The sequence below is a fragment of the Dermacentor silvarum genome, chromosome 5, assembly GCF_013339745.2.
Source record: "Dermacentor silvarum isolate Dsil-2018 chromosome 5, BIME_Dsil_1.4, whole genome shotgun sequence".
Taxonomy (NCBI): domain Eukaryota; kingdom Metazoa; phylum Arthropoda; class Arachnida; order Ixodida; family Ixodidae; genus Dermacentor; species Dermacentor silvarum.
Genome location: NC_051158.1, coordinates 39,822,651 through 39,844,968, shown reverse-complemented (window position 1 = coordinate 39,844,968; position 22,318 = coordinate 39,822,651). Strand labels below are relative to the sequence as shown.

Genomic DNA, 22,318 nt, shown 5'->3' with positions numbered 1-22,318 from the left:
CGCAGGTTCTGGATGATCATAGTACCGAGACCACCTGCTGGCTGACGTCACGTCTAATCACAATTCTATTGCGATTGATTGCTATTTTGACGGAAACTTGTACCTTTCTCAGGGACGCATCCTCATCTAGTACCTTATGTGTAATGTTGATGGGATGACGGTTATGAATGTTTTACTTCCATTTCATGTAATATTGTGCACAGTGGATGACGTGATCGACCCAATCTGAAGATAATCAGATGTATGCACCCAGACTATTTGAGGGACCGAATTGAATACGACAGTGTTCGGTTGTTTAATCTAAAAGTCCTATGAAAAAAATAAAGCATGAAAAGACGAAAATGATGTTAAGATAATTTTTTTCATTGCCAGATTTATTTCGCGCCTGGAGGAGATAAACACGCTTAATTTCTAATAGTTTTTTCATTACAGCGAGGTCGGACAAGTCTGCGCTGTTAATTGGAGATACAAGACTTGACGAGATCCAAAACGTCTTGAGATCCAAAAAAAATTGTCGAGGCTATAGTCCTCGTTACGTAAGTCATTTCACTGCATTAGAGAACCAGTGAGAAGCCCGGGCGATTTTTCCTGTGCACAAGACACTGTGCAGGATAAAGGTGTGCAAATATCCCTAAAATCACTTTACGTCACACTGACATTGTCGGCACCACGTTACGGCCCAGAACTTCAACTGCGAAATGTCAATATTGAATTGTGGGCTAGTTGACTGTGGTGTCATATTTTGGAGCCCGATACACAGGACGGGAGGGTCATGAAACATCTCAAATATTACGGCCAATTGACGTACACTGTAATTTTGACTAGAACACTTTTTGCAATTCGAAGTCTACATAACGATGAGAAAATTACTGTACAGTTTGATAGCTTACCCACGAAGATGTCGAAACTGGGACATCCAAAACCATACAGCGAATTTCTGCAAAGAGGAGAAACGTATTCGTGATTACGCTCCGAATTGCCACAACATCTGCTTCAACCAGCGCATCAAGGTCGTTAACTCTCAATAGGAAGCCCCTCAGGAGTACTTGTCAGGGATGAGATGGGACTAAGACGTATGACGGCACAGCACACATGATTTAATAAGAGCAAACCAAAAGCAAAAATTCCCACTAAAACAACCGAGAATGATCAACAAAATATGAATTAAATATACAAGCGGCTCTCAACTGTATCTTATTCCCTATACTCCTCACAGTCGGACACCTCTAGCCCCTTTGGCTGCGTCGCTGCTTGAGTGGTATGTGCTCACGTTTTTTTGGCGCTGACTCATGTGAATTCTCGTCCAAGTCGCGTCGCGTCTCTTCCGGAGTTGCTACTCCCAACGATCCTTCGTCGCCTTGGCAGACGCCCGTGTATCCCGGTCGCCGTTGCTGACGTGGCAGAAGCCCGACGGGTTAGGCCTAGCGACGTGTTCGGCCGCCGCTTCCGTCCGGCGCCTTGCTAAAGTGCCGATGTGGCCTCCCGGGATGTATCGTACGTGCTGGTATGCCGCCGAAGAGGGATCCTTCCTGGAGTGCGCGGCAGTGCCGCGAGAGGCTGCAGCCGGTCCAAGGAGCCTCGCTCGAACGTCGCCGAGGTCGACGGCCACACCCTGAACTGCCAGCGTCACGGACTCGACCGAACCTCCATGGCTCCCGTCGCCAGTGCGATGCTGACGATGCGACCTTCCTGGCCCAGAGCCACGTCGATAATGACAGCTCATCGCTGGTTTCCTTTCGATCACGGCTCGGGTCACGCGCCTCGAGCGCTCGTGCTGTTTGGAACATCGCGTGCTCTCTTCATCGTCGTCGTTGTTCCGCGTGTGTTGTCCCTTTACTCATGACAGTACTATACTTATTGCGCATGCTCTATTCGCTTGTTTTATTGTCTAAAAAACACATTCAGTGCTAGGCGGTTAACTAAGATAAAAACCAGATTATTTTCCAACGAATAAATAGCCTTTATGAATCCTTATTACTCTTTAGCCATCATATCACGTTGTCGCATTTGCCATGCTTCTCATCATCATCATCATCATCATCCAAGCATCATCATCATCATCATCTCATCATCATCATCAAGGCTCTCTCTCTGCGATCTTCATTCCCCTGTCGTGCGCAGGAGTCCCACTCCCTGCAATCATCATAACTTCATACTCCCATTGGTTTTCTGCCGACCTGACTGCGCTTCCCTTCTCTTGGTATCATTCTGTAACCCTAATGGTCCACCGGGTATCCATTCTACGGCATTACATGGCCTGCCCAGCTCCTTTCTTCCGCTAATGTCTCTTCCTTAGTGAACTCTACTTAGTCATACAAGTTACTAAGTGATATGCGAAGATTCGTACTGACATGTTTTAACTGTTAAACTGCAGCGCGAAGTAAGTTTTTGAAGTGCTACCAATTTGTGTAGACTAAGTAGAAATTAACGCCTTCATTGATGAAGTAGAACATTTGCAACCGTAAAGTATATCCCGGATGTCATAACGGAAAATAGTTTTTGTTGTGCAATGAACCCTTCCTGAAATGGTTTTCCATTAACCCTTCCATTCAGTCGCATCGCGAGGCTAACCCCCGGCTTTAACGGTGGCGTGGCATCAAGCGATGCAGTAGAGTAGAAAAAGAAATTTAAATGCATGCAGAGTATTGGAAGACGCGACGCTTGGCGTCCCATCTGTGTGACCTCTCTCGTAATTCTCTCGCGCAGGAAAATTTTGTCACCGTATTTCCAAACACTGACGTTGTCGTGTTACGGCCAATTGACGCGCACAGTGTATAATTTGACTAAACACTGTTTACAATTCGAAGTCTACATAACCAAGAAATAATTACTGCGCAGTTTGATACCTTACCCACGAAGTTCACAGTAGTAGTTAGATAGTTCGATAGTTTATTTCTGCACCTGTCAACAGCCGAGGGGATTGTTGGGTCGTGCAGGTTTATCAATGCATTTTCTGCACTAAATGAACTTGGTGCAAAAAAAATCAAAACTTTTTTGATTTTTTGTTTGTACCTCTTTGCGTTTATTAACCACAGACCTATCCTACCGCACATCGATGCTTTTACCTGCATTCAAGCCCTACCATGTAATGTGCGCCTATCGGTGCCGTACACGCTGGCAAGGCAATCGCGCATGCGCACACCACTTTCAGAATTGTTTAGGATGCGCACACTCTTTCAGAATTTAAACGTTTAGACTGCTTTTTAATAAAAAAGGACAATTTTCGTCCCTTATCTTATAACAGCCTCCATTGTTGTGTTTTATTCTCATCACACCCTACTAATCTTGCTGCGTGATGCTAGAGGCTGCGGTTGCTCTTTTAAATTAGTTTTCTTGGGAAGAATTTCCTGTATCAGCAGTTGCTGTGTAATGGCGTAGCTCAATCAAGTAGCAGAGAGTAATAACGTTAATGCGTCGTTGTCGTTTATTAACGCATTTCCTATCGTAAAAATAAATGTGTCTCGTATTTAGGCATACCAGCTGTCTAAGATTTTTCTAGTAGTAATTTCTGGGCCCAGTGTTGTAGACATGTTTGTTCTTATAGCATTGCTACGATAGGTCAAGTAGAGTGCATATTTGATCACGGCCGCATTGGCAGCGCGACATCGTGTGGCATCGTGGTGACATCGGTCGGCATCGTGGTGGTGAAAATTCGGTGCGCGTTAATAAGAAGACCGCGTTAAAATCGAGCATTTAGGGCTTCTTTGATTGTGCGAAGATTAGCGTTTCGGCCATGGACTCTCACCGAAAGCTTTGATTTTTGCCGCGACGACGTTCTTCTTTGACGCAACTGTTGGTGAGGGCACACGTGAACTGCACATCGCCTGCACGAAATATACCGTATAATGTATGACGTATGCATCGCGCACGTAAATGAATAAATACATGAGTAACATGAGTAAATACATGAGTTTGGAACGAATGACCGGCCCCGCGCCCAGAAGCAGAGTGGCGCTCGCTTGCCTGCCCGCTAGGAGTTCAAAACTCGGACTGCTCAGCGGCGTTCAATTGGACATTAATGCGTTCGCATTCCTAACTCATAAGTGCATAGGTGCATACGTATGTTTAGTGAAGTGGAATACTGAAAGACTTATGGGATCCAACAATGACGTTCTCGGCACGGAAGATTTTTTTTGGCAAATGAAAACGGTCTCTACTAGCACAAATGGCAATAGATTAATCTTATTCATCGATCGCATCAGCGCACCCTTATTATTAATAGTTCGCCGCTGCCGTCTCGAAGGCCTCGGTTTGACCGGCTGAAAATTGTCCAGCAAACAGAGTAGTGCATTTTTACGCTGACCGAGCATGATAAGCGATTGTTAAGGCTTATGTTTTATAAAAACGCAGAACGACTCAGTTATCAATTATTGTGGCACGAGGATTCATCGGCGAAATTTTTATTATGTATTTTACAAAACACAAAGTTCGAAGGCATGAATTTGGAAATCGACGATACGATGTTATATTCGCAGATATTGGCCGTGTCTGTTGAGAGGAAGTTCAGGAAAAAAAAAAAACATATGCCAACGCGCCAATCTCTTGACGTGAGAAGCAGGTGTCATGGGAATTAAGTTATTCCATCGTTCCTTGCTATCTAAGACGGCATTCACGGTAAGACGGGGAGTTTTAAAACTCTTTTTTATTGATGCAGCTCGACGCATCACACCCGCAACTTGTAGTGGTCAAAATTCTACTGATTGTAATAAGCGCGGCATCATGGAATCGTCGCAAGTATTTCAATTGTCCTATCCACTACAGACGATATTTAAGTAACTAAGAATTAGAACACTTTCAACTTCGTGCATTTAACTGACAGCGCTATTTCATGGACGTAGCTATATATGTTTATAGCAGCGATTGACTGACAGGATATACTGCGATATCGCCATAAATGTTAAATGTCCTTGTAATGTACCGTGGCCTATCTGAAGCCGCACTGCGCATAATTCGTGATTATACAGTTTTCTAAAATGAGGGTTTAATACCGGTGAATAAAGAAATCACACGGTGGTTCGCTATCTTACCCTCGAAGTTCCCGTAGTTGAATACGCCGCCGAAACTCGGACATCCAAAACCACCCAGCGAATTCCTGTGAGAGCGAGTTTGGAGTTTCTAAGATTGCGTGCTGATGCAGTCATAGAATCTGCTTCATGCTCGAGGTATTAGACATGTACACACTGCTAAGCAAAACCGCCATGGCGTACACAACTCCGGCGCGCTTAACCTGTTGACTATCAAAAATAAAGTTACGTCTTTATCGACTTGATTCACAGTCAAAATAAACTGTTTTAACGAAATGGCGTGGCTATGCTTACACCTACGACTGGCTTGCTGTCTGTAGTCAGAAAAGTTCACGTAAAACAGCGTGCCCAACCAAAGCCGCGCTACGCATAACTACTGCTTAGACAACTTTCTATAGTTTGTTTACTGTATCGTAGAACGAAGAATTAACTCTCACCCTCCATGTTCATGAAGTTGATTGAGAACGATGCCCAAATTCCGTCATCCAAAAGCACCCAGCGAACTTCTGTTCCTGAGATTGGGTGCCGAGTATACAAGGGGCTCATTTTATAGCTGCTGCAAAATTTTCAGAATTGCCTGCGGCAGATAGCACAATAGCTAAGTAATTAACATAATTACACTAATTAGATTAGGGCACATATTTATTGTACTAATTGTAGCCAGCGAGTCCGCAAAGCATATCGACTTGGAACAAATTCTGAGGATGGCACAGATTTCGAGATTAGCGCAGTCGAATTTGCAGTAAAGTAATTACCGTAATTATAGTAATTATTCAATTAAGCATTTGGTTTAATGTAGAAGTAATGGTCGCCTCATCCAAGTAGTTTAGTGCTCAAGGATTAAAATTGTACTATCTGCCACGGCTCAATAAAAAAAAAATTGGTGCAGCTGAAGAAACACACACTATAGTAGCCGCAGCATCCATTATGATAGCTTGTCATTGCTGTACGCAATAGAAAGGAAATCAAGTAGGCGTACGCCACCTTTTCTAATTCCTGTACTGTCAACTCAGGAGAAAGCGACCTCTTCTGGTTCCCTCTCAACCAAACTTTTTTTTCATGTACAAGACGCCCTCTACGTATCACATATACGTACCTATATGTATCAGCGTCGTAATAAGCAAAGGTCGCCTCTTCAATGGTTTTCGTAGAGATTACTGACTGTAGGCGCAGTTTGTGTGATGGCATTGCACAGTCGAGTATAGCATTGATTCAGTCAGAAGTTATTTCGTGTCCGAACACGCTTTCGTATCCTAAACACAAACCTTATTTTCCGTATTTAAACATATAGCAGCTGTCACAAGTTTTACGGTGTTTCCGGGGCCACCAGTTTTGCTATAGCGAGCACCGAGGGACAGATCAATTTTATAAGGGAAGCACGCGGCATCGTGGAATCGTCACAAGTGCAAAAAAAAAAAGAAGAAAGAAAATGACAGTAAGTGCTAGAAAGTGCCACTTGTGACGTTCTGTAGTACGTCATGGCAAATGAGAGTATCGTATGGCGACATTTGTGGCCTATCGTCATTTTCAGAACCTAAGTAAATATGACGCGAATTATTTTTCACAATTCGTATATCGCTATATATAGCCCTAAACTAATGAAATTTCACTATCACCTTTTACTCTAATTGGTCATTTACACAGTTCTCTATCCTGCGCAATTGGCCCTTCTTTTTGAGCAATTCATCACAAGTATTTCAATTGTCCCATCTGCCACAGACGATATTTATAAAGCTAAGAAAAAAGCTTAGTGTAGAACATCAAGTGATGAAGAACAAGATAGTTCTGCAACTAACTTTTGTGCTACGTTACGGGAGGCTTATTGACACAGGTTCATTGCTCGTTAGGTGCTTGTGTTCGTCGTCTGCTGCTTTCATCAAGCGGTCCCCAGCGTTGTGGTTCACAGGAAAGTGGCGACCTTTCATGATTGGTATATTCGATCTAACATGGGCGTATCAATCAGACTGGAGCCAGGGCTTCGACAAGGTCTCATCATCTAGGTAACAGGTCTAAGCAGTTCTTGGTCAGATTCTAAAGGTGCTCCAGAGAAAATGTCGGCTCCAGTACGAGACATTCCTTGATCGACTACTGTCGGTTTAATCAGGATAAGTAGAGATTTACGACATAGAAACGCCTGAAAGACTTGCCATGAGCCTCCGACTGCCAAGGCGTTCAGTTCACCACCAACTAACAAGGTGCAGGGTGCTTGAGAATGATCATTCTCAAGCTTTCCAGAAAAAAAAATCTCATGTGGCAGATAGCATAATTCTTGTCCTTGGGCTGAATTATTCGAATAGGCGTACATTCCTCGCATGTGAAATAGAAACACATATTCAAATAATAAAGAAACATTAATTAAATTAACTTCATGATTAATTACTTTAGGCACATTGCAATTTGCGAATTGTAGCCGGTGAGTTTTCAAGACGTATCCACTTGAAAGTAATCACCAGGATGACACCAGTTTCGAGATATTTTCCGCTTTCGAGAACTTGGAGATATTTCCCGAAGTGTGGGACGAAATACATGTGGGTTGTAGTTAGTTTTGTAAATGCTTAAAGTAACGCTTCTATGAAAGTAAATGGAAGAACAGTGCATTCGTACGGCGTTTTACATGTATTCCTAAAGAGAAATCGGACTGTGCTTCGAGCAAACGCTTCCCCTTAAGAGCACTCTCTTAAGTGGTGATTGCGCAAATCATTCCAGTGCGCACACTGATTGCCCGTTGTCCACAGATGAGTACCAGACGGTTCTTACCGTGTCCATAAAATGCGATACGACCGCAGAGAGGAATCCACGAAGGCGCTGTGTCTTGGCCCACAGCAGTCGGCTGCGAAGGCTCTCCGAGTAGGCTGCAAGACCCTGCCAAGAGCGATTTGTTTTGAAATGAATGTTTACAACAAGACGTAGGGGTGTGAAAATAGCAGTCGAGAGGCGCAGATTAAAACCCCAACGCGTCGATCTCGTTTTTTAACCAATTTGCTATCGTAAAAAACAAACATTTATCGTATTTAGGAATACTAGCTATCAGCATGTTTTTTGTAGTAAATTCTTGGCACATGTTTAATAAATATGCTTTTCCTTAAAGCTTTCCCACCATGTGTAGAGACGAATCCTTGGTTGATCTCGACTGAGATGGCAGCGCGGCATCGTGTAATACGACGAAAGGAAAAAAAAATGAATAAATATATTCCCTTAAAGGGACTGACAACTGATTTTTATGGAGCCAAGTTCTTCATGACGCAACGAAAAGCTCACCCTCGATAGTGTTTACACCTGCAGCGGTTACTTCCAAAAGCGCGTGGATATATGTAAGCAGAATTTTTCGATCTGAGCAGACTAAAAAAAAGCTCCGCTTCCAGCAACGCTCAGAAGTGATAGCGATGCCGATAGCCCGCCTCGCAAATTGTGAAAGTCGCCCATCGTCCTGGGTTCAGTGGAGGGAGTCAACTGTGGTTAACCAACTATGTTGTCACCTTTCCAACCACTCTTAAAGGTAAATAGACTGGTACAATGAGTTTGCGTTGTTGTAGAGACCTTTGTTATAGTTGTACTGCTGTTTTTTCCTCAAGTACACGCCTACGTCGTGGCTGGCCGGCTGGCCCCCCGGCGTCGTTATTTTGTCGATAGACGAGCCAAGCCAACTCGTAAAAAATGAAGGCGAAGGCAGCGCCACTTCTCTGCTCACTACAAACGAAGGCTTATCTGCACATTGTAAGTTACAAAAACCTTTAAGTTTCACAAATAGTACTTGTCAATTTACTACCTCTACATATGTCTCTGGGGTAACCGCAATCGCGACCAAATCAATTGTAACGTCTTCTCTACTGCTAAAGCATTTCAAAGAGACTTTTCGTAACGCCCCGTAATTTTAATAAGCATTCGTGATAATTTAACGAAATCTGTTCATAAAGATTGCACTAATAGTTTTCGTAGTGACTTACTCATATCTGTACCTTAGGCAACGCTGCTTGAAACTGCGTGCGAGCTTACCACGAAGCTGACCACGTGTAGTGCTCGGTAGTCACATGGCATGCCGGTCTGACATGAAAGGATCCCAACAGCCCAGTTGTGCTGCAGAGATCGAAAGCGAGATAAAGTTGAAAGGGCAGAACAGAAATAAAAGCCTGCATGTCAACCGATGGTAATCCAATTAGAGTCCACGAAAGGAATTTATATACAGGGTGATCAAAGCTAAGTTGACAGGTTTTTTGTTTGTTTTAGGCGCTGAGACAAAAAAAAAAAAAGATGCACGTAAAAAAAAAAGATGCACAAAAGAAAGATGCACATAAAACAGACACAGAAAGACAGGTAAATAGATAGATAGAAGTAGATAGATGAGTGGTACCTCTATAGTAGGGTTATGTGGTGAGGGGGACACAGTGAGATTATCGATAATTATCGCTGTTGGCAGTGCAATTAACAAAAATTGAATAATTAACTTATAACGCTGCAGTATAAGCAGGCACGTTTGTATTGAAAAGTTAGAGGCAGTCTTGCTTTAACAGTTCCGCTTGGAAGAATTCATGCGTATCCGATCTTTGAGATACCGCACTGCGAAGTTTTAATTACCTGTCGTTCGCATGATTACGCATGCAAGACAGTAACGACCGGCGCAAAGCTCCTCCCTTATGTGACGCGCCTTTTGCGTACGGCGTTTACTCTGACAACGGGGACGAGGCTTAGGCAAAAGTGATAACTGCCCCCCTCTTTCACTCTCCGCTGGCGTAATCGCAAAGCGCAGAAGTCGGAACCGCGATCAAAACACGGAACCGCGCACCCAGATTCAAAGTCTCATCTTACCGACCCTTAAAGAAGAGATGATTGAGACACGGTTTAAATTGAACAGAAAGTTATGCGCATAGTCGAGCAATATAAATACCTGGGTACGAGGGTCTGGCGGGGTATGGACCCTCGTAGGTAGCCGGGCGTCCGCTCACGTGACGGCCGTGGATGCCACAGTATACCGCGCTGCAAAACGTAACCAGGAAAGAGGAAGCCTAGCTCTAGGCCAACTGCGATTCCGCGTCTTAAAGTATGCTACAGAAGTTTAGAGAATTGTCTAGTAATGCGTAAGCACTCTTTGGATCAGCTACTACTTCGCTTTTGCTAACTTATTTTGCTAACGTATGCATGCCTACCCATCGCTACCAATTGTCTAATGTTACCCTATAACCATTACATGTGTTAACTTGACCAATCTTCACCATTTGGCAGATATAAGGCATCACGGGACGGACAGATTTCGGGTGGGATATTCGCCAAAAAATGCTTACGTATTACTGTAGGAAACTTAAGGTGGTGGAGAGAAACATGTTAATGTCCTTTTGACTTGAGCCTTCTAACGCTACCAATCATCCACTATTACTGTTGTAACGATTACACGTGTTGACCAGTTATGCATTTATGTTGCAGATATGAGGCGTCACGGGACGGACAGATTTTGGTGGGGTATTCGCCAAAAAATGCTTACGTATTAATGCATGTCAAAGGCAGAAATGCGTTTTGTAGAGGACCCCTCGAATAATCCGAATGAAATTTGTTGAATTTGGGAGAAAAGTTGCGCTCTAGCTGTAATAATCAGATCGTGCGTGTACAGCTGACGCAAGGGCGGCGCCACCATCGCTGGATAGAAGTGGCGCCGACGGCTTTGAAGGGAAACTTGAGTCTTACCGGGTCCAGGCTGTACGTCGGCTGTGCCGTGTTTGGGTGGAATGGGGTCACGTGATGGCCGCCGATGCCACAGTAGACCGCGCTGTAAAAAACAGAGCAAAGCGGGTGCGTGCTTAACAGGAATCTTTTGGCTCGTACTTAAATGCACACAATACGCAGAAACTCTTCCCCCAGAAAACTGCTGGACCGATGCGAATTAATTTGTTGAACTCGAGAGGGAAAGTTAAATTGTACTGACGCTAGCAAGCAAAATTTTTGTTTAGGCCCTGAAATATTTAGAAAAATTCTCGAAAATTGGTAAGTTGGTGATTTGTGTGTATGAAGGGTCGGAGGATTTTCGGATAAAATGTCCCCGCCGTCTTCTTGTCGGACCACTTTTTGGCTGCATCGTATTTTGCAAAGTCAGACTATTGAACTTAATCTCTGACAACACATAAAACTTCCTTTTTGTTTTGTCACTTCGTTTTAATTTTAGAAACGTGGCGGTTATGGTTCGTGACATATATATCGTAAGACAACAGACAGTGATACCAACGACAACATAGGGGAAATTACTTGCACTTACTAATTGAATTAAAGAAATGGTAAATTAATGAAAATGAAAATGGATGAAAAAATAACTGGCCGCAGGTGGGGAACGAACTCACGTCTTCGCATTACGCGTGCGATGCTCTCACCATTGAGCTACCGCGGAGCCGTTTTCCCATCCACTTTCTGGGGTATTTATGTCTTACAACTAGAATTAACCCTGGGAGTATTAGCCAGCGCCACCACTCACAAATCCTTTCTGCCGCAGGCGTCACGAGTACGTGATCTTTTTTTGGGTGAAGGCAACTGGTCAATAAACCCACATATGCTACCTGAAGGCACCAATGTTGCCGGATTCAAACCCTCGTTATGTAATGAACGAGAAGAAATGGCACCAAGTCAACAAACATTGACAGCAAGGACAACATAGGGGAAATTACTTGTACTTACTAATTGAATTAAAGAAATTAAGTTCATGAAAATGAAAATGGCTGAAAAAACAAGTGGCCGCAGGTGGGGAAAACCCACGTCATCGCATTACGCACTTCCCACCTGCGGCCAGTTGTTTTTTAATCTATTTTCTTTAATTCATTTCTTTAATTCAATTAGTACTTGTACAAGTAATTTCCCCTATGTTGTCCTTGGTGTCACTGTTGGCTTTTTATGACATGCTTAATAAAAATCGGGCCCCCTCTGTTCCCTTTCTTTTGTATATATATATATATATATATATATATATATATATATATATATATTGCATGTCTTCGATTTCCTTTAACGCTGCGTGCCCGGGACATTCCGACTAGGAATTGCATGCGCGTTATCAGTGTGACATGCCGCTCTTGACGGAAAAGTAGGGAGCGCCGAGCTTGAAAGACTGGAAAGCGATATACAAAGTACATAGCGCAGTAAGAACAAAGGACAGGTCGAGACAGGACAAGGGCTTGTCCTGTCTCCACGTGTCTTTTTTTAGACGTCTCTTGAGCAGAGAGAGATGGCAATCACTGTTTGGAAAGGATAATCGCCCAATCAAATCACGTATAATTTTTTAGAGCGTAGTATACCACCATGAAAAAAGCATTTCATTCAGTAGAGATACCAGCAGTCATAGAGGCATTGCGTAATCAAGGAGTACAGGAGGCATACGTGAATATCTTGGCAAATATCTAAAAGATTGCTTAGCAACCTTGGTTCTCCACAAGTAGAGATATACCCATCAAGAAAGGGGTCAGGCGAGGTGACACAATCTCTCCAATGCTATTCATTGCATGCTTAGAAGACGTATTCAAGCTTAGGAATGATACGTGAATTCAAGGTCCGATCTTACCGATCCTCAAACAAGAGACGACAAAGACACGGCTTACATTCAACAGGAAGTCATGCGCATAGTCAAGCAATACAAATACCTGGGTACGAGGGTCTGGCGAGGTATGGACCCTCGTAGGACGCCGGACGTCCGGTCACGTGACGGCCGTGGATGCCACAGTAGGCCGCGCTGCAAAACGTAACCAGGAAAGAGGAAGCCCTTAGCTCAAGGCCAACAGCAATTCCGCGCCTCAAAAAAGGCCACAGAAGTTTAGAGCATTGTCTACTAATGCGTAAGCACTCTCTGGCTCAGCTACTACTTCGCGTTTGCTCACTTATTTTGCTAGCGTATGCATGTCTGCCACCAGTTATCTTCTGTTACCCTACAAAGATTACATGTGTTAACCTGACCAATCTTGCATTTTGCAGATATAAGGCATCACGGGACGGGCAGATTTTTCTGGGGTATTCTCGAAAGAATGCTTATGTATTATCGTAGGAAACTAAGGTGATGGAGAGAAACATGTTAATGTCCTTTTGACTTGAGCCTTCTAACGCTACCAATCATCCACTATTACACTGTACCGATTACAGGTGTTGACCTGACCAGTTATGTATTTATGTGGAAGATATGAGGTCGCACGGGACGGACATATTTTTGTAGGATATTCGCCACAGAATGCTTACGTATTAATGCATGTAAAAGGCAGAAATGCTTTTAGTAGAAGACCCCTTGAGTAATCTGAATGAAATTTGTTGAAACTGAGGGAAGCTGCAGTCTTGAGGCTATAATAATGAAATTGTGCGTGTACCGCTACCGCTAGGGCGGCGCCACCATCGCTGGATAGAAGCGGCGTCGATGGCGTTGACGGGAAACTTACCGTCTTACCGGGGTTATTCATGCTGGTTATACAAAGCGCGAGTAGAAATAAACACCGGGACGAATAGCAAACACGGACAAGCGGCCTGTCAGCCACCTTAATAAATATCTTACCGGGGCCAGGCTGTACGTCAATTGTGCAGTGTCCGGGTGGTTTGCGGTCGCGTGATGGCCGTGGATGCCACAGTAGGCAGCACTGTAAAAAGCAGCGAGCAAAGCGGGTGCGTGCTTAACAGGAATCTTTTGGCTCTGGTCTGTTTTCGATCCTTCGTACTTAAATGCACACAATACGCAGAAATTCTTCCCCGAGAAAACTGCTGGACCGGTGCGAATGAAATTGTGGAACTCGAGGGAGAAAGTTAAATTGTAGTGACACTAGCAAGCAACATTTTGATTTAGGGCCTGAAATATTGACAAATATTCTCGAAAATTGGTAAGTTGGTGATTTGTGTGTATGAAGGGTCGGAGGATTTTTCGGATACAATGTCTTCGCCGTCTTTTTTGTAAGACCACTTTTTCTTGGCATCGTATTTCGCAAAGTCAGACTATTGACCTTCATCTCTGACTACACATGAAACTTCTATTTCTCTTTTTTTGTCACTTAGTTTAATCGTAGAAACATGGCGCTTATGAATCGTAAAACGCCACCACTCAAACCGAGGCGGCGGATGTGGAACACCCTTTCTGCCGCAGGCGTCACGAGTACGTGATCTTCTTTTGGGTGAATGCAACTGGTCAATAAACCCACATATGGTACCTGAAGGCATCAATATTGCCGGATTCGAACCCTCGTTATGTAATGAACGAGAAGAAAGAGAACCGAGGGGCCCTATTTTTATTAATCATATCATAAGAAGTCAACAAACAGTGACGCCAAGGAAGACATAGGAAAATTGTACTGACCAATTGAAATAAAGAAATGATAAATTAATGAAAATGAAAATGAATGAAAAAAAACAACTGGCCGCACGGGGGGAACGAACCTACGTCTTCGTATTACGCACTTCCCACCTGCAGCCAGTTGTGTTTTCATCCATTTTCATTTCATTTTCATTTCATTATCATTTTATTAGTTGAATTAGTAAGTATAAGTAATTTCCCCAATGTTGTCCTTGGTGCTACTGTTTGTTGGCTTCTTATGACATGCTTAATAAAAATCGGGCCCCTTGGTTCCCTTTCTTTTCGATTGGATATATATATATATATATATATATATATATATATATATATATATATATATATATTGCATGTCCGATTTCTTTTAACGCTGCATGCCCGGGACATTCCGTCTAGGTATGGCATGCGCATTATCAGTGAGACATGGCGCTCGTGACAGAAAAGTAGGGAGCGCAGGGCTTTAAAGAAAGGACAGCGATATACAAAGTACATATCGCAGTAAGAACAAAGGACAGGTCCAGACAGGACAAGTGCTTGTCCTGTCTTGACGTATCTCTTTTTAGGCGTCTCTTGAGCTGAGAGAGATGGCAATCACTGTTTGGGAACAAGTAACGGCCACTCAAATCACGTATAGTTTTTTTTTTGGCGCGTAGTATTCCACCATGAAAAAGCATTTGATTCAGTAGAGATACCAGCAGTCATAGAGGCACTTGCGTAATCAAGGAATACAGGAGGCATACGTGAATATCTAGGCAAATATCTAAAAGGATTGCACAGCAACCTTGATTCTCCACAAGAAAAGTAGAAATATACCTATCAAGAAAGGGGTCAGGCAAGGCGACAGAATCTCTCCAATGCTATTCATTGCATGCTTCGAAGAAGTATTCAAGCTCTTAGACTGGGAAGGCTTAGGAGTGAGGATCAACGGAGAATATCTCAGCAACCTTCGGTTTCCATGCAGATTACACTGTCCTATTCAGCAACAATGGGGACGAATTACAGCAAATGATTGAGGACCTTAGCCAAGAAAGTGTAAGAGTGGGGTTGAAGATTTATATGCAGAAGACAAACAATGTTCAATACCCTGGCAAGGGAACAAGAATTGAGCGCCAGCCAGTCTATAGAGTCTGTAAAGGAGTAAGTTTTTCTAGGTCAATTACTCACAGGGGATCATGATAAAATTTACAAAAGAATAAAATAGGGTTGGAGTGCATACGGCAAGCATTGCCAAAAAATCCTGACTGGGTACTTGCCGCTGTCGTTGAAAAGAAAAGTGTACAATCATTGCATTCTACCGGTGCTAACATATAGGGCAGAATCTTTGAGGTTAACAGAGAAGCTCGAGAACAAGTTAAGGACCGCACAAAGAGCGATGGAACAAGAAATGCTAGGCTTAGCGTTAAGAGACAGGAAGAGAGCGGTGTGGATCAGAACAAGCAAGGATAGGCGATATTCTAGTTGACTAATAATGATAGATAGGTAGATAGATAGATAGATAGATAGATAGATAGATAGATAGATAGATATAGATGAAATATCGAGCAGAACAGGCACATTTCCGGCGCAAAGTGAAACGAGTCGTAGAACGCTAGCGACTGCCGACTCGTAAACGCTAAGCAGCGTCGGGCACCGAGAACGCGTTTCACCAAGAAGCGCAAATACGCACCGAAGACGTGGCTTGAATACGTACAGTGATGACGGAAAGGTGGAACATGACCACGTCGGGTGCAAGCAAGTACTAATCATGCACTCGGCAAAATATCTTTAAACACTTTTTTTTTAAATCTACTTAGGGCAGCTATACGTGAATGGTCTGATCTTACCGATCCTTAAAGAAGAGACGACAAAGACATGACTTACATTCAACAGGAAGTCATGCGCACAGTCAAGCAATATAAATACCTGGATACAAGGGTCTGGCGGGGTATGGGCCCTCGTAGGTCGCCGGACGTCCGGTCACGTGACGGCCGTGGATGCCACAGTAGGCCGCGCTGCAAAACGTAACCAGGAAAGAGGAAGCCTTAGCTCTAGGCCAACAGCAATTCCGCGTGTTAAAAGAATGCTACAGAAACTTTGAAAATTGTCTACTAATACGTATGCACTCTTTGGCTCAGCTACTACTTCGCGTTTACTGACTTAATTTGAAGCGTATGCATGTCTGCCCATCGCCACCAATTAGCTACTGTTACCCTATAACGATTACATTTGTTAAACTTACGAATCTTGCATTTTGCAGATGTAAAGCATCACGTGACGGGCAGATTTTTCTGGGGTAATCGACAAGGAATCCTTACGTATTACTGTAGGAAACTAAGGTTATGGTTAGAGAAATATGTTAATGTACTTTTGACTTTAGCCTTATAACGCTACCAATCATCTACTATTACTGTTGTAACGATTACACGTGTTGACTTGACTGTTATGCATCTATGTTGCATATGTGAGGTGACGCGTCACGGGACGGACAGATTTTGGTGGGGTATTCGCCACAGAATGCTTACGTATTAATGCATGTAAAAGGCAGAAATGCTATTAGTAGACGACCCCTTTAGTAAATCTGAATGAAATTTGTCGAAACTGAGGGAAAGTTGCAGTCTTGAGGCTATAATAATGAGATCGTGCGTGTACCGCTAACGCTAGGGCGGCGCCACCATCGCTGGATAGGAAGCGGCGTCGACGGCGTTGACGGGAAACTTACCGTCTTACCGGGGTTATTCATGCTGGTTATACAAAGCGCGAGTAGAAATAAACACCGGGACGAATAGCAAACACGGACAAGCGCCCTGTCAGCCACCTTAATAAATATCTTACCGGGGCCAGGCTGTACGTCAATTGTGCAGTGTCGGGGTGGTTTGCGGTCGCGTGATGGCCGTGGATGCCACAGTAGGCCGCGCTGTAAAAAGCAGCAAGCAAAGCGGGTGCGTGCTTAACAGGAATCTTTTGGCTCGGGTCTGTTTTCGATCCTTCGTACTTAAATGCACACAATACGCAGAAATTCTTCCCCGAGAAAACTGCTGGACCGATGCGAATGAAATTGTGGAACTCGAGGGAGAAAGTTGAATTGTAGTGACACTAGGAAGCAAAATTTTCATTTAGGGCCTGAAATATTGACAAATATGCTCGAAAATTGGTAAGTTGGTGATGTGTGTATGAAGGGTCGGAGGATTTTTCGGATACAATGTCCTCGCCGTCTTTTTGTAAGACCACTTTTTCTTGGCATCGTATTCCGCAAAGTCAGACTATTGACCATCTCTGACTACACATGAAACTTCTATTTCTCTTTTTTTGTCACTTCGTTTAATCGTAGAAACATGGCGCTTATGAATCGTAAAACGCCACCACTCACAAACCGAGGCGGCGGATGTGGAACACCCTTTCTGCCGCAGGCGTCACGAGTACGTGATCTTCTTTTGGGTGAATGCAACTGGTCAATAAACCCACATATGGTACCTGAAGGCATCAATATTGCCGGATTCGAACCCTCGTTATGTAATGAACGAGAAGAAAGAGAACCGAGGGGCCCTATTTTTATTAATCATATCATAGAAGTCAACAAACAGTGACGCCAAGGAAGACATAGGGAAATTGTACTGACCAATTGAAATAAAGAAATGATAAATTAATGAAAATGAAAATGAATGAAAAAAAAAAACAACTGGCCGCACGGGGGGAACGAACCTACGTCTTCGTATTACGCACTTCCCACCTGCAGCCAGTTGTGTTTTCATCCATTTTCATTTCATTAGTTGAATTAGTAAGTATAAGTAATTTCCCCAATGTTGTCCTTGGTGCTACTGTTTGTTGGCTTCTTATGACATGCGTAATAAAAATCGGGCCCCTTGGTTCCCTTTCTTTTCGTTTGGATATATATATATATATATATATATATATATTGCATGTCCGATTTCTTTTAACTCTGCATGCCCGGGACATTCCGTCTAGGTATGGCATGCGCATTACCAGTGAGACATGGCGCTCGTGACAGAAAAGTAGGGAGCGCAGGGCTTTAAAGAAAGGACAGCGATATACAAAGTACATATCGCAGTAAGAACAAAGGACAGGTCCAGACAGGACAAGTGCTTGTCCTGTCTTGACGTATCTCTTTTTAGGCGTCTCTTGAGCTGAGAGAGATGGCAATCACTGTTTGGGAACAAGTAACGGCCACTCAAATCACGTATAGTTTTTTTTTGGCGCGTAGTATTCCACCATGAAAAAGCATTTGATTCAGTAGAGATACCAGCAGTCATAGAGGCATTGCGTAATTAAGGAATACAGGAGGCATACGTGAATATCTAGGCAAATATCTAAAAGGATTGCACAGCAACCTTGGTTCTCCACAAGAAAAGTAGAAATATACCTATCAAGAAAAGGGTCAGGCAAGGCGACAGAATCTCTCCAATGCTATTCATTGCATGCTTCGAAGAAGTATTCAAGCTCTTAGACTGGGAAGGCTTAGGAGTGAGGATCAACGGAGAATATCTCAGCAACCTTCGGTTTCCATGCAGATTACACTGTCCTATTCAGCAACAATGGGGACGAATTACAGCAAATGATTGAGGACCTTAGCCAAGAAAGTGTAAGAGTGGGGTTGAAGATTTATATGCAGAAGACAAACAATGTTCAATACCCTGGCAAGGGAACAAGAATTGATCGCCAGCCAGTCTATAGAGTCTGTAAAGGAGTAAGTTTTTCTAGGTCAATTACTCACAGGGGATCATGATAAAATTTACAAAAGAATAAAATAGGGTTGGAGTGCATACGGCAAGCATTGCCAAAAAATCCTGACTGGGTACTTACCGCTGTCGTTGAAAAGAAAAGTGTACAATCATTGCATTCTACCGGTGCTAACATATAGGGCAGAATCTTTGAGGTTAACAGAGAAGCTCGAGAACAAGTTAAGGACCGCAAAAAGAGCGATGGAACAAGAAATGCTAGGCTTAGCGTTAAGAGACAGGAAGAGAGCGGTGTGGATCAGAACAAGCAAGGATAGGCGATATTCTAGTTGACTAATAATGATAGATAGGTAGATAGATAGATAGATATATAGATAGATAGATAGATATAGATGAAATATCGAGCAGAACAGGCACATTTCCGGCGCAAAGTGAAACGAGTCGTAGAACGCTAGCGACTGCCGACTCGTAAACGCTAAGCAGCGTCGGGCACCGAGAAGGCGTTTCACCAAGAAGCGCAAATACGCACCGAAGACGTGGCTTGAATACGTACAGTGATGACGGAAAGGTGGAACATGACCGCGTCGGGTGCAAGCAAGTACTAATCATGCACTCGGCAAAATATCTTTAAACACTTTTTTTTTAAATCTACTTAGGGCAGCTATACGTGAATGGTCTGATCTTACCGATCCTTAAAGTGAATGGTCTGATCTTACCGATCCTTAAAGAAGAGACGACAAAGACATGGCTTACATTCAACAGGAAGTCATGCGCATAGTCAAGCAATATAAATACCTGGATACAAGGGTCTGGCGGGGTATGGACCCTCGTAGGTCGGCGGACGTCCGGTCACGTGACGGCCGTGGATGCCACAGTAGGCCGCGCTGCAAAACGTGAACCAGGAAAGAGGAAGCCTTAGCTCGGGTCAACTGCGATTCTGCGTGTTAAAAGAATGCTACAGAAACTTTGAAAATTGTCTACTAATGCGTATGCACTCTTTGGCTCAGCTACTACTTCGCGTTTACTCAATTTGCTAGCGTATGCATGTCTGCCCATCGCCACCAATTATCTACTGTTACCCTATAACGATTACATTTGTTAAACTTACGAATCTTGCATTTTGCAGATGTAAGGCATCACGTGACGGGCAGATTTTTCTGGGGTAATCGCCAAGGAATGCTTACGTATTACTGTAGGAAACTAAGGTTATGGTTAGAGAAATATGTTAATGTACTTTTGACTTTAGCCTTATAACGCTACCAATCATCTACTATTACTGTTGTAACGATTACACGTGTTGACTTGACTGTTATGCATCTATGTTGCATATGTGAGGTGACGCGTCACGGGACGGACAGATTTTGGTGGGGTATTCGCCACAGAATGCTTACGTATTAACGCATGTAAAAGGCATAAATGCTATTAGTAGACGACCCCTTTAGTAATCTGATTGAAAATTGTCGAAACCGAGGAAATTTGCAGTCTTGAGGCTATAATAATGAGATCGTGCGTGTACCGTTACCGCTAGGGCGGCGCCACCATCACTGGATAGAAGCGGCGTCGATGGCGTTGACGGGAAACTTACCGTCTTACCGGGGTTATTCATGCTGGTTATAAAAAGCGCGAGTAGAAATAAACACCGGGACGAATAGCAAACACGGACAAGCGCCCTGTCAGCCACCTTAATAAATATCTTACCGGGGCCAGGCTGTACGTCAATTGTGCAGTGTCGGGGTGGTTTGCGGTCGCGTGATGGCCGTGGATGCCACAGTAGGCCGCACTGTAAAAAGCAGCGAGCAAAGCGGGTCCGTGCTTAACAGGAATCTTTTGGCTCGGGTCTGTTTTCGATCCTTCGTACTTAAATACACACAATACGCAGAAATTCTTCCCCGAGAAAACGGCTGGACCGATGCGAATGAAATTGTGGAACTCGAGGGAGAAAGTTGAATTGTAGTGACACTAGGAAGCAAAATTTTCATTTAGGGCCTGAAATATTGACAAATATGCTCGAAAATTGGTAAGTTTGAGAGTTGTGTGTATGAAGGGTCGGAGTAATTTTCGGATACAACGTCCCCGCCGTCTTTTTGTCTGACCACTTGTTCTGTGCATCGTATTTTGCGAAGTCAGACTTGAAATCCACCCCCGACTACACATGTAACAACCATTTCTGTCTTTTTCACTTCGTGAAATCGTAGAAACGTGGCGGTTATGGTTCATGACAACTGAAAAAAAAAAAAAAAATTATATATATATATATATTTATATATATATATATATATATACATATATATATATATCAGTGCGACATGCCGCTCTTGACAGAAAAGTAGGGAGCGCAGAGCTTGAAAGACTGGACAGCGATATGGAAAGTACATAGCGCAGTACGAACAAAGGACAAGTCGAGACAGGACAAGTGCTTGTCCTGTCTTGACGTGTTCTTTTTTAGGCGTCTCTTGAGCATAGAGAGACGGCAATCATTGTTCGGGAACGAGAAACGCCCACCCAAATAAATGGCGTGTAGTTTTTTAGAGCGTAGTATTGCACCACTGTTCGTAATTTATAGGCTATTTCACTGCCAAGCGGGGGCAACAGCTTATGCGTAAACAAGAGTGAACTTGCTCCACGGGAGAGTTGGCGAGGTCTCAGAAACTTGCCATGGTTCTTCGTTCTTAAACATTTGGATCCAAGACTGTAAAATAATTTACCACCGTGCACTGTGCAAGCAAATAACTTACGTTTTCGAAACAAGAAAAAACGAAGCGTGCACGTCTTTTCAATAAAAGGTGCCTTCCAACCCGTTTTACTAAGCAAAGCTGTCTAAGATGACTTCTACCTGCACTACTTTGTGCATTAGAATACGAACACTCCTAGACACCGCTCGTAAAAGTCCATGCCAGCGATATTCATGAGAAGATGGAAGAGGTTTTCCACTCACTTTTTATTTGATGCTTTAGTGCTCCCCAGTCCTTGTCCGTGCAGATGACATAACACAGTCCTATACATTCTGACGGCTCGCGAAGGTCGTTTTCCTAAGCATGTATTCTCCCTCAAGAGACTAACAGTAGCCATGTTTCTGCTTTCCCACACCGGTCACGTTCAGCTGGCCTTCAACAGAATGGTTAAGTATCGTTAACCGCGCTCATTAGACTGGACTCCTTTCAGCGGCCTCCCACAACACCACTCGTCGCTGTCGTCTGCTTGCATTAGACCGCAATGTCACCAGCCTTGTTGCAGACTTCGATGCTGCTTCCTCGTGCATGTCTTCTTTTTCTACGCCAACATTGTAATACGACTTACGGCTGTTCCTCGAAGACGGATAACTCAGCTCGCAGAGACAT

At 43.5% G+C, this 22,318-nt stretch overlaps 1 protein-coding gene across 1 annotated transcript in view; it reads right to left on the bottom strand.

Moving 5' to 3' along the window:
• Positions 1 to 22,318, bottom strand: part of LOC125945676 (uncharacterized) — a 40,334-nt gene extending 18,016 nt beyond the window's left edge. Inside the window, exons 1-12 of the mRNA XM_049667905.1 lie at positions 22,278 to 22,318; positions 20,679 to 20,760; positions 19,776 to 19,864; positions 17,119 to 17,200; positions 12,632 to 12,720; positions 10,698 to 10,779; positions 9,907 to 9,995; positions 9,018 to 9,098; positions 7,782 to 7,886; positions 5,028 to 5,092; positions 3,746 to 3,824; positions 891 to 937 (exon numbers count right to left, since the gene is read on the bottom strand). Coding sequence (XP_049523862.1) covers positions 891 to 937; positions 3,746 to 3,824; positions 5,028 to 5,092; positions 7,782 to 7,886; positions 9,018 to 9,098; positions 9,907 to 9,995; positions 10,698 to 10,779; positions 12,632 to 12,720; positions 17,119 to 17,200; positions 19,776 to 19,864; positions 20,679 to 20,760; positions 22,278 to 22,318 — 931 coding nt within the window. The remainder of the gene's footprint in view (positions 1 to 890; positions 938 to 3,745; positions 3,825 to 5,027; positions 5,093 to 7,781; positions 7,887 to 9,017; positions 9,099 to 9,906; positions 9,996 to 10,697; positions 10,780 to 12,631; positions 12,721 to 17,118; positions 17,201 to 19,775; positions 19,865 to 20,678; positions 20,761 to 22,277) is intronic.